The following is a 14,557-nucleotide window of genomic DNA, read 5'->3' as shown; positions in this document are numbered from 1 at the left end:
TTTTTGGTATATTGAACATGCCATGGGTAGCTTGCCAGGCTCTGCCATGTGGGTGGGATACTGTCGGTAGCTTGCCAGGCTCTCCGAGAGGGACAGAAGAATCGAATCTGGGTCGGCTGCGTGCAAGGCAAACACCCTAAAAAAACTTAAAATTCAGCTGTCAGATTTTGAGAAAAGCAGAGTGGAAGCAGAACGGAAATCTCAGTTGATGGTCTTGGTGAGGTTGTGAATTATCAAAGTTTGTAAAGGACTCAAGCTGCTTCTGTGTAGTCAAGTCTTAGCAATTTAGCCACTTTTCTGCTATTCTCCAGAAATAGTGATACCAACACTACTGGGTGTTTTTATGAAGAGAATGACCAAACCAGTCATATGGGTCTTACAACTTTAGTCATTAAGCGTATTACCTGTATTTATGCACAGTTTTAAAGAATTTTCTTTAACCTTGCTGGGGTACTTTTAATATTGAGAATAATTTTTCTGCACATGAATTCCACTATAAACAATCTTCTATTTACTCATCTGTGGAATGCCCTAAGGAATGTTAAAACCAGAAAACTAGAAACTAGAAAGAGCCAGTTATCAGTTCTTTTCTGCTGAGGAAACCGCCTTTCTTCCCATCTCTAGCATTATTTTAAGTAAGCTGAGCCTCTCTACTAGTACCCAGCCCTCTACGCTTAGACTGAGAATTCATAAAGAAGTACCATAGGTATTGTCCCAATAGTGAAGAATACGTCCGTACTCCGCCTAATTTAGCCTATAAGTGAGAGCTACACATCTATGTAACGGTCTGGCCGTGAGCGCTCTGCAGGGTGGGTTTTGGAAACAAAGCTCCGCTTTAGGATCATTGGTTGAATTAGCTAGATGAGAAAAGATCATGGGCATTCCCCACTTCTAACTGCAAGTGGAGAGAGTATCCCAGGGTGGATTGTTTTCTCCAGGAGCAGAGCCACATGGGCTCTGATTGATAAAGAGACTCTGATTTACAAAACCAACTCCGAGACTGAACAGCTCTCGGATGCTGGCATTACTCAGTTTTCTAGCTTCGATTTCCAGCTATAACGGAATGAGTGAGATCATATCATCTCCAAAACTCCATATTAATCTCTAAAACGGAGTAAGACGATCTATTTTCCGTAAAGAATATTAATTTCCACTGTAGGGACCAGAGAGACAGTACAGCGCATAGGGATACTGGGCACTTGCCTTGCGTGCCACTGCCCTGGGTTAGATCCCTGGCATTCCATGTGATCCCCCAACCCACCCCACGCCTACCAGGAGTGATTCCTAAGTGAAGAACCAAGAGCAATCCCTGAGCATTGCCGGATGTGCCCCCCAAACAAAGAATAATTTCCATTGTAAGTTGCAGCATACAGGTCAGTGGTTACCTTGAACACAGTAAGACAACCTTTAACATATTTCAACTTTTGTTCGAGTACTTAAATCAAAAAAGTTGAAATACTATAAGTTATTGACAAAACAGTGCTTCGTCCGTTTGAGTAAAGGAACTGGGACGGTAAGAACCAAGACGCAAACTAAAATCAAGACAGGTATTCTAGGATGGGATAAGACTCAAAATGCCAAGCATTTTGCACGGACGAAGCTCCGCCTCCGTGCAAGCCCTGCCCACGTCCGGGTGCCCCACCCACACTCCAAACCCTAGAACCCCGCCCCTCTCCTAGATCCCGCCCTCCGCACCTGATCCTGACTCCCATTGGGCAATTCTAGACGCTGTACACACAGCCGACCCTCGCACGTTTGGCCCGGAGGCTCCGCGCGTGCGCAGCAGCGCCGTGAGGCAGCGGCAAGGGCGGGGGAGTTAGGGGGGCTCGTCTCGGGGGAGGGGGGCGGAGGTCAGGCCGAATCTTCCTCGGTAATCAGAAGCTACGCGTCCCGCGGTCCTGGCTCCGTGGGTCCGCTCGGATCGGGCCTGGGCGCTGGAGCTGCTGTGGCTCCCGCCGCGGCGGGTGCGATGGAGGCCGTGCCGGAGCCCAGCACTCCCGCCGGGGAGACCGAGGCAGCCCGCGGTGCTAGTAGATGAGGCGGCGGCGGCAAGCACGGGCTCTCCATGAGCAAGCGGCGGCGGCGGCGGGTGCGGCGGCACCGGCGGTTTTCGGTCCCCGGGGAGGTACGAGATACCGGATTCCTGGTGGACGGAGAACGAGCCGGCCCTCCCGCCCATTGCCCGCAGTCCCCGGCGCCCGGCCGTCCCACGGGCTCCCGGCGCGGGGAGCTGCCGCGGGGGCGGTGCTAGCCCCCCCTCCCTTCTCGGGGCCTGCGGGGTGCTAAGGGCCGGGGGCGGGTGGGCGTGGCCGCGGCGCGGCGGCGGGGCGGAGATGGGGGCGACCCCGGGCCTCGGAGTCCGGGGCGCTCCTGGGCCGGGCAGCGCGTGGCAGTTTTGCAGATTGTGTTGGGGCACCGCTTCCACCGGGATGCCTTTTGGATCCCCGATGTTGCACGATGGCGGGGAGTCGGGGGGGGGCAGTCCGGCTTCCAGTGCCTTGGGCAGAGGATGGGGTTCTCCCCAGCAGCTGTGGGGTGAGGACTGTTCACTCGTTCGGAGAGGAGAGAAGAAAGGTGTCCTGTTGCGGAGGAATTAGAGGTCGGCGAGTTTTCCAGGCCCTGTTCGAGCCAAAGAACTCCAGCCCGGACTTCTAGCTTGGCTGGCTGCGGAATGATACAGATGATGCCAACTTAAAGCAGTTTTTAAGTAATGCAACCATTGCTCCACATAGGACAAATTGCATTAATTGCGATTTATTTTTGGAAACAAAGCACCTTAAAGCTGCAACTAGATGATCTGCGAATTTTCCCAGCCTGCGAATCTACCCAAGCTCCCGCCTCACCCCACCCACCCCCTCACGCCCACCTTCCCGCAGTTTTTTTTTCAGGGAGAAAAAGGCAAGCTAGTTTTATTGTATATCGTAGAATAGTAGTTTCTCTTAGAATATTACTTTTTTGGGTACAGAATGTTAGTTTGTACAGAACTGGAGTTACTGTTCGCTTTATTATATCCAAGAGGTCATTTTAAAGAAAAATGCTGCAGAGATGTGCGATTCCTTTTTAAGGCAATTGTTTCGGAAACTGAACTTAAGCGAATGTTCTTACCACAGGGTTTCTTAAAGTTCCAGAGGATGTGCCTACCTCCCTTCACATAAATAAAATTCAGCCATTCGGGCTGGAGAGTTAGTGCAGGGATGTAGGTGCTTGCATGGCACGGTGTGGACCTGGCTTCGATTCCCTGCCCCACCCCCAGAAGCGAGTGATTCCTTACCTCAGCGTCTGGACTCAGTTCTGAGCACCACCACCGATTGTGGCCCGTTAATGAAGTAAAGTTTCAACAAATTAAATCACGAGTAATGTTTTCGTATTTTCATTGCTTAAGCATTTACACGTCTTGTGAGTATTTGAAATCTCAGGATAGGTCAGTGGTATCTAAATTACATCTTCGTTTCCTCCCATTGAGAGGAAACGAAGTCTGTGTTTTCCAAGGGTCCAGATTTGCCATGCCCTCTTACTCCCAAATACCGACTAGAGCCAACACGTTACTATATATAAACATCTACACTGAAGACTAAATATAGTAGTTAATAGTTTAGAGTCCACAGTATCTTGTTTCAAGCCAAAGATACCGTGATTGTATGCGCCTACATGTGTGAGCAGTAAATCTGCTGAATTGAAAATAAGTTTGTACTTAATTTCTCCCACAAATAAAACATAGGTCTGCGGCATTCAGTGCTGTCTGTATTCGTGTTGTACTTGGAAGAATGCTGTGTTTTAAAAGATGGTGAAAAGGGCCCCAAAGAGGTAGTCCAGAGGTTAAGGCACTTGCGTTGCATGACTGACTCTGCATATGCCCCTCCATCCCTGCCAGGAGGGATTCCTGAGCACCTCGGATGTGGCCCCAAGACCAAACAAAAATCAAGGTGAAAACAAGATATTTATGCCAATCACTCACTGCTCTTGTTCCCCTCCCTCAGTGCATCTCCCCTCTTTGAAAACAAAAAAACTTTAAAAGTAGCATGTTGGAAAATCCTATGACTTTGTAGTTCAAATACATTTGTCATGAGTAACAAAGCAATTTTATTAATTCAGGTTTTTTGAGGAACTCATTCTTTAATTCTTTCTTAATTTTGTTGTTATGCATGATACAAGCATTTGTCCAAATGCAGCTGGTAACTAAAAATGTTTAGCTGTCAAAGATAGGGATAGGATAGGTAGCAGTTTAATATTAGAAGTATACTCCAGTCCATTCCCAAAACTTGAAGAGAAAGGGGATCAGGATATTTATTAATATCTGAATTCTTAACAGCAGGCCAATTAAAATGATAGGATATCTGGTACAGCCTTAGGTTGTAAGTAAAGAGCCCATAAAACAGACTTGTATTTGTAATTAAGTTTTGTATGTTTTATTTAGTTTGAAATCTCAATATTACTCTTCATATTTTAGCTTCCATTCTGTTACTCTATAGCCCAACTAAGAATTTTATTTGTTCAGTTTGATTAAGTGTAACCACACATCAACAAGAACAAAAATGAAACACAGCTTTAATTTTGAAGGGTAGATACTTATATCAGGAATATACACAACCAAATATAGATTTTACCTTTAAATTTATTTCTTTTTAGAGATTGTATGTAATATAAAAATCTGCAGTGTAATTAGAGTTATCAAATGATCATTCTGTACCAAATATAGATTGCAGCATCTTAAATACTGTTTCCAGAGACCAAGCAATTGCATAAAGAAAAAAATGGCACATACCGGGGCCGGAGCGATAGCACAGCGGGTAGGGAGTTTGCCTTGCACGCGGCCGACCCGGGTTCAATCCCTGGCATCCCATATGGTCCCCCAAGCACCGCCAGGAGTGATTTCTGAGTGCAGAGCCAGGAGTAACCCCTGAGCATCGCTGGGTGTGACCCAAAAAGCAAAAAAAAAAAAAAAATGGCACATACCTTGTAATGTTTAATAGAACTTTTTGATAACTTAGGTCAGCTAATCTAATGACTTGAATTTAATTTGAATATTTAAGTAGCCTAATTTTTATTTAAACCTATTTAACATCTGAAATCACAAGTTTACATGTTTTATTTTCAACTTCTAAAATTCAGGATGAAGACACTGTTTGAAGAGATCAAAGCATCAATTAAAAATAACTATAACCAAGATCGCTCATTTTGGAGACCTGTTCTTCCCTGGGGAGGTGTTTTCACTATCAAAGCTGGCCGCAAAGCAGTATCCTGTACACCACTTTATGTTGAAATCAGACTGAAAAATACCTGCACTATAGATGGATTCTTGATGTTATTATATGTCATTCTTAATGAAAATGAAAATTTTCCCAGGGAACTCTCTCTTCATCTAGGTAGAGAGTTTGTAGACTGTTTTCTTTATTTAATGGACACCTACAGTTTTACAACTGTGAAGCTGCTTTGGATTTGGGACAAGATGGAAAAACAGCAGTACAAATCAGAAGTACATAAAGCTTCATTAATCATTGATTTATTTGGGAATGAGCATGATAATTTTACAAAAAATCTTGAAAATCTCATGTGTACCATCCAAGAGAGTTACTGTTCCAACTGGCGGTGCCCAACTCGTGTGCAGGAAGATCAGCAGCGCACAATTAATATAAAGTAAGTTGTTCTAAAGTCCGTTTTGTAACTTTTGGCAAAAATTGTTTAATTTTTAAAATAAGATTGTTAAGTATATGTGTAACTTTTTTATTTAAAGTTCGGTGTTGTGGTGCAAGTAACTTACACAAAGCAAACCACACAAATACAAGATTCTTGAGTGAATCCCGTGACAAAAATGTTAGCTTATTATATGGCAACATCTTAGAATTCTCTTTAGAAAACTTATACTTATTACACTTGCAAAGTGATGTGTATAATTTTTTTCTTTGTATTATTAGTTTGACTTTCCAGGCAATTATGTTCTTGTGTCACGATTGTGATCTCTTAAAAGTCAATACTATTTTGGAATATTTTGCTTTTTGAATGGATCTCTGTAAGATAGACGAATTCTACATGAACAAGAACATTAAAAGTACTCCTCAAGCCATGAGTGGGGCATAATTACAAACAGTAACCCTGGGCTTGGGATCCTAATTAAAAGGAGACGGTGATGGTGATGGTGATGCGGGGAGCTTTCTTCATTCTCTAGTAATATTTTGGGACACTGCTGAATGTTTTCCTTTGGTTTGGTTTGGGTTTGGGGACCACATCCAGCTGTGCTCAGGGATCACTTCTGGTAGGGCTTGAGTGACCATATGGGGTTCCAGAGTTCAGCTGGGGACAAGGCAGGTGCCCTACCTGAGGTTCTATTCCCTACTCACTCCTATTCCTTGCTGAGTGTTTGTTTCAGAAAGAAGATAAACCATTTGAGCCAGCAATTGACAGGAAGGCCAAAGCAGGGTGACAATAGTGATGAGTTGGGAAATATAAAAGTCCCCAAGGGATATGAACTGACGAAGGGATAAAATGGTCAGTGGAGGGGCTGGAGTGATAGCACAGCGGGTAGGGTGTTTGTCTTGCACGCGGCCAACCCGGGTTCGATTCCCAGCATCCCATATGGTCCCCCAGCACCACCAGGAGTAATTCTGGAGTGCATGAGCCAGAAGTAAACCCTGTGCATCGCTGGGTGTGACCCAAAAAAAAGCAAAAAAAAAAAGGTCAGTGGAAAGTAGAAAGAAAAACAAAAAATACTTTCGAAATTGTGTTTGGTCTTATGGTACAGACTAGTAACCTAAGAGATGCTTCCTTTGGTACTGTACATTGCATTCACTGAGTGATTAAAGTCCATTTCTTATAGCATATTTAGTTTAACGTTGCCATTATGCTACTCATAAAAATCTAAAAAATAATTTCAGTTTGTGGTACTTGGGAACTACACCCAGGCCTTGTGAATGCAAAACATGTATGCCAGTCCTCTGAACTGTTTCCCCATACCAGATACTTTATATTTCTTATTCTACTAATTAAAGTCTACTTTCTGTAAGATACTTTGCCCATTTTCCTGTATTGCTGATAGGATGATGGTGATTTAAAGTTTCCATCAGGAAAAAAAAAACTTTATGACTGTTAAAAAAATAAGCATTTCAAAAAATATGGCTTGCTATTTTTCATTTTTCATCCCTTTCAGTTTCTCTAAGGACCCACAGGTTTCCCCCTTCCTTATTTTGCTGTTGTGGTTGTTGTAAGGACTGGAGATTACAGACTCACTTGTTTGTGGTGTTTTCTGGGAGCTGCACATTTGGTTGTTGTGGTTCCACATGCCCAGCTGTGATGTTCCAGAGGTCTCACATTTTGTTGCATCATGGGGGTTCCAAATAGAGTGAAAGGGACCTTGGCACATGTAGGCAGCACCAGGCATCAAATCCCCAGATTCACACCTTTTACACAAGCATTTATTTTAATTTCATTTCTTCCCCTACCCCCCCCCCACCTCCACTCTTGGGCCACACTGCTGTGCTCAGAGGTAACTCTTGGGCCCTATGCTCAGGATCATTCCTAATGATGCTTACGGACCATGTGTAGTAATAAGAATTGAATCTGTGCCCCATGAAAGGCAGAGATGAACCCCTGTACTATCTATGAGTCTTGATAAAGAAATGGTATTTCCTTTTTTTTTCTTTCTTTCTTTTTTGATCACTGAGACATCCTTGGGTCACATCTTGCTCTTTGTAAAGAAATTTATCTTTTAAGTTTTATGTGTTTTAAAGTGGGGAAGAGAGGGAACTGAACCTCTGAAGTCATAGAGACATTACAGCAGACTTCCTGGAACTGGGACAGAATGGTAAATCAGACAAATATATATTATACATAAATGTGTATGGAGTCTTGCACTCGGCCAAACCAGGTTCGATTCCTCCGTCCTTCTCCGAGAGCCCGGCAAGCTACTGGGAGTATCCCACCCGCACGGCAGAGCCTGGCAAGCTACTCGTGGAGTATTTGATATGCCAGAAACAGTAACAACAAATCTCACAATGGAGACATTACTGGTGCCCGCTCGAGCAAATCGATGAGCAACTGGATGATAGTGATACAGTGATACAGTGATATATGTACATACACATCTACACACACCTTCTCTTATGGAATTTTCTAATACTCATCAATTCTTTCTCTGCCTTTCTTTGTGTTTGTTTTACCTGTTATTAATGAAATAGTAAGAATATGTAACTTTTTTTTTTTGCTTTTTGGGTCACACTCGGTGATGCTCACGGGTTACTCCTGGCTCTGCATTCAGGAATTACTCCTGGCAGTTCTCAGGGGACCATATGGGGTGCTGGGAATCAAACCTGGGTTGGCCTCAGGCAAGGCAAATGCCCTACCTGCTGTGCTATCGCTCCAGCCCCCAGAATTTGTAATTTTTTTTTAGCTTTTTGGGTCACACCCAGCGATGCTCAGGGTCACTCCTGGCTCTGCACTCAGGAAATCACCCCCTGGCTGTGCTCAGGGGACCATATGGGACACTGGGAATCGAACCCGGGTTGGCCGCGTACAAGGCAAATGTCCTACCCGCTGTGCTATCACTCCAGTCCCCAGAATATGTAATTTTTATGTTTTAAAATTATAAGGAAATATTTAAGTCATATTTATGCCAAGATTTTGTACTTCTCAAGAAAATATTTTCATCATATCTGTATAGCTTTATTTTTTTAAAAAAAAATCTATTTACAAGAACCAGGATTCCAGGAAGCGTTTTCTGGCTAGAGCATAGGGTTTTCATGTAGAAAACCCAGGTTTGATCCTCGTGCCACATGGTCCAAGCATTGTTGGGTGTGCTGCCCTTCCCCCAAAAAAATTCATGGGGGAGACTTGGCAGTGTAAGAACTACTCTTAGGGGCTTTGGGGTCCACACCCAGAGATATGCAGCAGATGGTGCTTAAGGAACAAACAAGTTGCTGTTCTGGGAAATATGATGGCATCGACCTTTGGAACCTCTGTATGTGGCTCCAGTGATTTATTTTAATAGGATTTTTTTTTTGTGGGGGGCGGGTGGTGCTGGGCATTGAACCCAAGACTTCACACATGGCAAGACGAGTTGATGGACTGAATTGCAGCCCCAGCCCTACTTACTTAATTTTTTTTGGGGGGGGCTACATCCACATCCAGCAATCCAGCAGTACCCAGAGATTTCTTCTGACTTGGTGCTTAAGGATCACTCCAGATAATGTGCAGGGACCATGTGAGACCAAGGATTGAATGTGGATCTCCCACATGTAAAGCCCTTTGAGCCATTTTCCCCATGAATTTTTTTAATTATTAAAGCATTGTATGTATATGGTGGTGCTAGGGCTTAAACTCAGGGTCTCATACGTGCAAAACATGCACATTACCACTGAATTATATCCCCATTCCCAATTCTATGCTTAAGACAACCTCAAATATGTAAAGAAAAAAATTACCAGATGAGTGGCTGAAAGTCACTCATTTAGTAAGACGCTCACTCTCCTGATTACATTTTTTTTCTTTTTTGATTTTGATTTTGGGCTACACCCAGCGATGGTCACGGGTTATTACTGGTTCTGCACACAGGAATTGCTCCTGGCAGTGTTTGAGGAACCATATGGCATGCTGGGAATCAAATCCAGGTCAGCTGCTTATAAGGCAAACATTCTACCTCCTGTACAATCGCTCTGGCTCCTTTCCTGTTTATTTATCCTTCTTTCTCTCCCGAAACGGCCATCTTTTGAACCCTCTTGGAAAAAATAAAATAAAATACATATTTTGGGAGCAATTTTACAGCAAGATTTGATGTTTCTTGGAAAGCTTACTATATTAGCATTTATTAAATTCAACTGGTTTCTATACAAGCTGCAAGAAATATAAAGATGAATAATAGTGTAGCTTTTATATTTGGTGTGCTTGTAATTTATAATATTAAATTGTAAAATTTTTATCCTATTAATGTATTTAGCTGTAAATACATACATTTTAAAATTGTTTTAGTCCTCCTCAAGAAATTCCACATGGAAACTTGATACGACTGGCTATGGATGAGTTATTCTGTTCTAGGATTGAACTGTGTGAAGAGCATGGGTGAGTATATTATAGTGTTTTAAGATGAAAATATTTCTATGTTATAAAGAAATCTGGGCTGTTAAGCTCGTTGATGTTAATACTTATGAAATTGCAACTCACATTTTGGAAGTCTAACATTTAAAATTCTTTTAATGCCTTTGTTTACTGTGAGATCTTTTAGCTGTGTTTTCATTATCAAATATCACTATAGGATATAATACTAAGGTTAATTGATGAATACAAAGCAAATGCCTTTTTCTTTTCCCCCCACTGCTGAGTAGGTACAATAAAACCTTGGTTAACCGGAACCCAGCTAATCGGGACCCTCAATTAACTGGATTTTTTTCTGCACTCCTCATTTAAGAGAAAGAGGTAAATGACAACCAAAACACTTAACATAGTATTTTAAAAAATGAAGTCCAGAGAGACAGATTATGTTCATCTATTCATCCCAATCTCTTACCAATGTCTATGTTTACATTAATTTACAATGAGCATATTTAGGAGAAAAAGGAGGAAAGAATAAACTATGTTGTTACTTATACCTAAGTGAATGAATATATTTTAGTAACAAAGAATGAAACAAATGGTTTTCTGGTTAAACATAGTTTCATCAAGGCTGTTTCTTAACCAAAATACTGTGCCCTGAGCATTCCGGTTAATCGAGATTTTACTGTATAATTGTGTTATGTTCTCATTCACATGCTTACTACCTGATACTACTAAGAAACAGAATTTACTTTATTCTAATGACAGCAGAATTAATTAGGGAATTTTAATCTTGCCTAAAGAGGATTATAGGAAGTCATATTGTTCCCTTCTCTGGTATTATTCCTGTTGGAAACCATTTTAGAGAAAAATAATAATATGCACCTACAAATAAAGCTTTATATCAGTTTAAAAGATCACATGATTTTATAGCTTTTCTTAGAGCTTTAGAAGTAGTATTTCTAGTATATAAAAACCTCACATCTTTGGAAATTTCCAAAGAATTAAAGTAGCCATATTGTTACCATATTTAAAATAGATAATTATACTTATTACAAAATTAATGAAGATAACAGAAACAAATAAAACAAACTTTTCCCAACTGTAATAAAGTCAGTCCATGAATATTTTCAATTTTAGGTGTGGTGGCTTAAGAGAATTTTCCCAGCGAGTTTTCTGCCATGGAGCACCACCTTTTGTTGTCTTAAATATGCAGCATTGGAAATCTGAAGATTTGGCATATGTACCTTATCACTTGGATTTATCTGATCACAAGTATGTATATGGGTATTCCATCATGGCTTTGAATAATCCTTAAGGATATGTGGTTATTTAAGTTATATCTATCCATAAGTATATGCTAAGTGAAATCAGTCATCAGCAATGTGCATAGTGCTGCATTTTTTGGACTACAGAATATGCAGAAAAGGATTCAGATTCCCACCCTCTCTTACAAATGATATGAATTTTAGACCCAAACTATTAACTGGTTTGCTATTAGGGGTTTTTTGTGAAGGAGGGGTGAGGGGGGTTGGGCCATATCTGCAATGTTCAGGGCTTACTCTTGGCTCTGCACTCAGGAATTATTCCTGGCAGTGCTCAGGGAACCATATGGGATGCTATGGATCAAACCCAGGTTAGTCATGTGCAAGGCAAGCGCCCTACCCACTATACTATATCTCTAGCCCATCATCAGTTTTCTTATCTATAAAAGAAATGACAGCATTTATCTAGCATCATTATTGTGAATAATTAATGAGATAATACATATGGTGTTTAGTATAATTCTTGACATGGCAGTAAAGTAGCTACCTGTATAAAGAAGTATATAGTCCAAGTCATCATTTAGTATAAAATGTTGACCTTCATTATAGAGAAAAATATCTGATCCCAAACTAAGTTTCTTTTAACTTTTGAGGGGACATACCACATGTGCACAAGGGACCGGATGGTGCCAGGGATAGAACCCAGGGCTCTGCATGCAAAACATAATACTCTAACCCTTTGAGCTATCTCCTCAATTCAAGAAATCCCAGCACCATATAGTCCCCACTAAGTACTACCAGACAAATCCCCAAGCACAGAGCTGAGTGAGACTTGCAAAAAAAATTTAAGAGTTGCATTTCTTTACTGGGTCACTCTTGGCAGTTGGTGCTCAGAAGTTTCTTTCATCTTGGTGCTCTGGGATTATTCAGCGGACTATATGCTGTGCTGCTGGGGATCCTACCCAGACCTTCTGCATGCAAAGAGGTGCTTAACTAATTGCCTGCCCGCCCTCCCTTCAAAAGAAAAAGCTCTCCCTTCAAAAAAAAAAAAAAAACTTCAAAGTGGGCTGGAGAATTAGTACAGGGATTGAGGCACTTGCCTTTTATATCACCAACTTGGGTTTGATCCCCAGTAAAGTATCTGCTCCCCTGAGCATCACCAGGAGTAATCCTTGAGCAAGAGCCACAAGTAAGCCCTGAGCACCATCAGGTGTGGCCCAAAACACAAAAACAAAACCAAAAAACTACTGATCTAGCAATGGAGTATATACATTGGTATGTACTCTACAGTGGTAGAATACATATCTCCCATGTGTGAGGCCCTGGATGGAATTCCTGGCACACAAAATGCGTTAATAAATAAAATTTAGAACTATTGTAATTTTCTGCTGTGCTTTATCATTTAACTTGCAGGTATTTGTTGGAAGGTGCCACATTATTTAACAAAGAGGAACATCATTATTCTGCAGCTTTCCAGATTGATGGACATTGGATGCACTATGATGGCCTCAGAAATGTGAATTTAATTTTGTTAAATAAACCCCCAGAGTTTCTCCTTTTGTCATCATTGGTTTATATTCGAGCAACAGAGAAATAAATATAGACTGATGCTAAATTAAATTGTTTTCCCTCCTACCCATATCCCCCAGATGAAGGGCTTTTATTTGATATAAACTTGGTATCCAAGGAAACCGTTCAACTATACTAGTTTCAGATGTGTATTTCCCAGTGTTTAACCCCAGGTAAATACTTTACATAGAAAATCTATGCAAAAATATTTGTATTTAATTTTTCTATATCCTGGGTTATTTTTATATAAGCCTATTTTATGTTGAAATAAAATATATCTTGTAGCCTTCATAATTTTTATTTATATGTACTTCAGAGGATTTTTACAATTTTGTCTTTGAATCTAAGAAAATAGTTTGACACTAGAATTCTAAATTTTTCTTTTCAGATATCCAAATAAAATCTGAGTATGTCAGAATTTCAGTTATATAAATTTAACATTTCAAAATATATGTATGTATATCTTTGTCCTACCTCACTATAATCCAAAGTGCACTATTGGCTCTACTATGGATTTGAATGTATTTGTTATAGATGATGTTTCTTTTACATATTGCTTCACATAATTTTCCTGTAGCAACTGAAAAAAAAAATTAGATGAAAAATTTTTCTGGGATTTAATTATTATAGCTTTATAAGATATTCTAACTATGACAGCATATTTTGAGTTAACCTAGCCCTCAAGCTTAATTTATTGTTACAAATAAGTTGTATAGCAAAGCTAAGCATTTATCTCATAAATAAAAGTTATATCGCTGATAGTAGAACTATGAAAATTATTAGCAACTGGATGTTTTACTATTGTTGGATTAACAATAGAAATGTACTTTAAATATATATTTAAGATAAAATGGGTACTTGGGACTATTTTTTTTTTCCCTAGTAAGTCATATTGGCACAGAGGGAAAAAATAATACTTAAATTTTTGGAGTTAACTTCTGCTAGCTCCCTATAAGTGGTGAATAAATAGCATGAGACTGACTTACAATATAAACTATTAGAGTTTTATAGTTATCAGATTATTGTTTTTATAAAGATCCCCCTTCTTTTGCAATTTGAAGAAAAAATTAAGTTTTTTAAGAGAAAGTGCTTTTTGGAAATTTGTATCTATTTATTTTACAGTTTACATTTCATACATAGTTGACTTAGGTTTGAGGTTGAGAGTGAGAGCAGTATATTTTGAGACGTCTCAATATAACAATATTGGTCACTGCCATGTACTAAATTTCTGAAGCTTAATTCAGTAAATAATTTTACATTTGTTTGGTGCCATGTTGAGTTAACTTACTGAAGAGTAGATAAATGTGAGTAAAACACTGCTGAGAATGTCTCACTTTGAGCAAAATTCATTTTTTACATAATATAAAATGATTTATTTTCAAAAATTCACCCAGGGTTTATATGAATTGTTTCCCAAGAAGTATTTAAGGTGGATTTGATTTATTGTAAACTTTTCTGGGGACATTTTATTGCATGAATGAAAGTATACAAATATACAACTATTAACCTATACATAAATTGTATCATTTAACAAAATTACTCCTATTGCAGATTTATTCTTTTAGGAATTGCACTTTATTTCTAATAATAATAATTCATCACAAAATAATGACTTACCTACCTCACAGGGTTGTTGTGAGGATTAAAATATTTGTTAAAATCTTGATTACCTTGAATATTCCAATAAAAGTTACATATTTTTCTACCTC

The 14,557-nt window shown here is 40.0% G+C and overlaps 1 protein-coding gene across 2 annotated transcripts; it reads left to right on the top strand.

The window, feature by feature from the left end:
* Positions 1-1,845: 1,845 nt before the first annotated feature.
* On the top strand, positions 1,846-14,554 carry C3H14orf28 (chromosome 3 C14orf28 homolog). 2 transcript variants are annotated; one of them, XM_004612145.2, is made up of 5 exons: positions 1,846-2,125; positions 5,110-5,634; positions 9,955-10,044; positions 11,155-11,289; positions 12,693-14,554. In XM_004612145.2, exons 2-5 carry the CDS (start codon positions 5,111-5,113, stop codon positions 12,874-12,876), a joined length of 933 nt encoding a protein of 310 aa, XP_004612202.1. In that variant the 5' UTR covers positions 1,846-2,125; position 5,110; the 3' UTR covers positions 12,877-14,554. The 2 variants fall into 2 exon arrangements, with proteins under 2 accessions (XP_004612202.1, XP_054989896.1); XM_055133921.1 differs by lacking the exon at positions 9,955-10,044.
* The last annotated feature ends 3 nt before the right edge of the window (positions 14,555-14,557 follow it).

Source organism: Sorex araneus, chromosome 3, assembly GCF_027595985.1.
Source record: "Sorex araneus isolate mSorAra2 chromosome 3, mSorAra2.pri, whole genome shotgun sequence".
Classification (NCBI taxonomy): Eukaryota; Metazoa; Chordata; class Mammalia; order Eulipotyphla; family Soricidae; genus Sorex; species Sorex araneus.
Note: the sequence above shows the minus strand (reverse complement) of the source record. Positions and strands in the feature narration are given on the sequence as shown.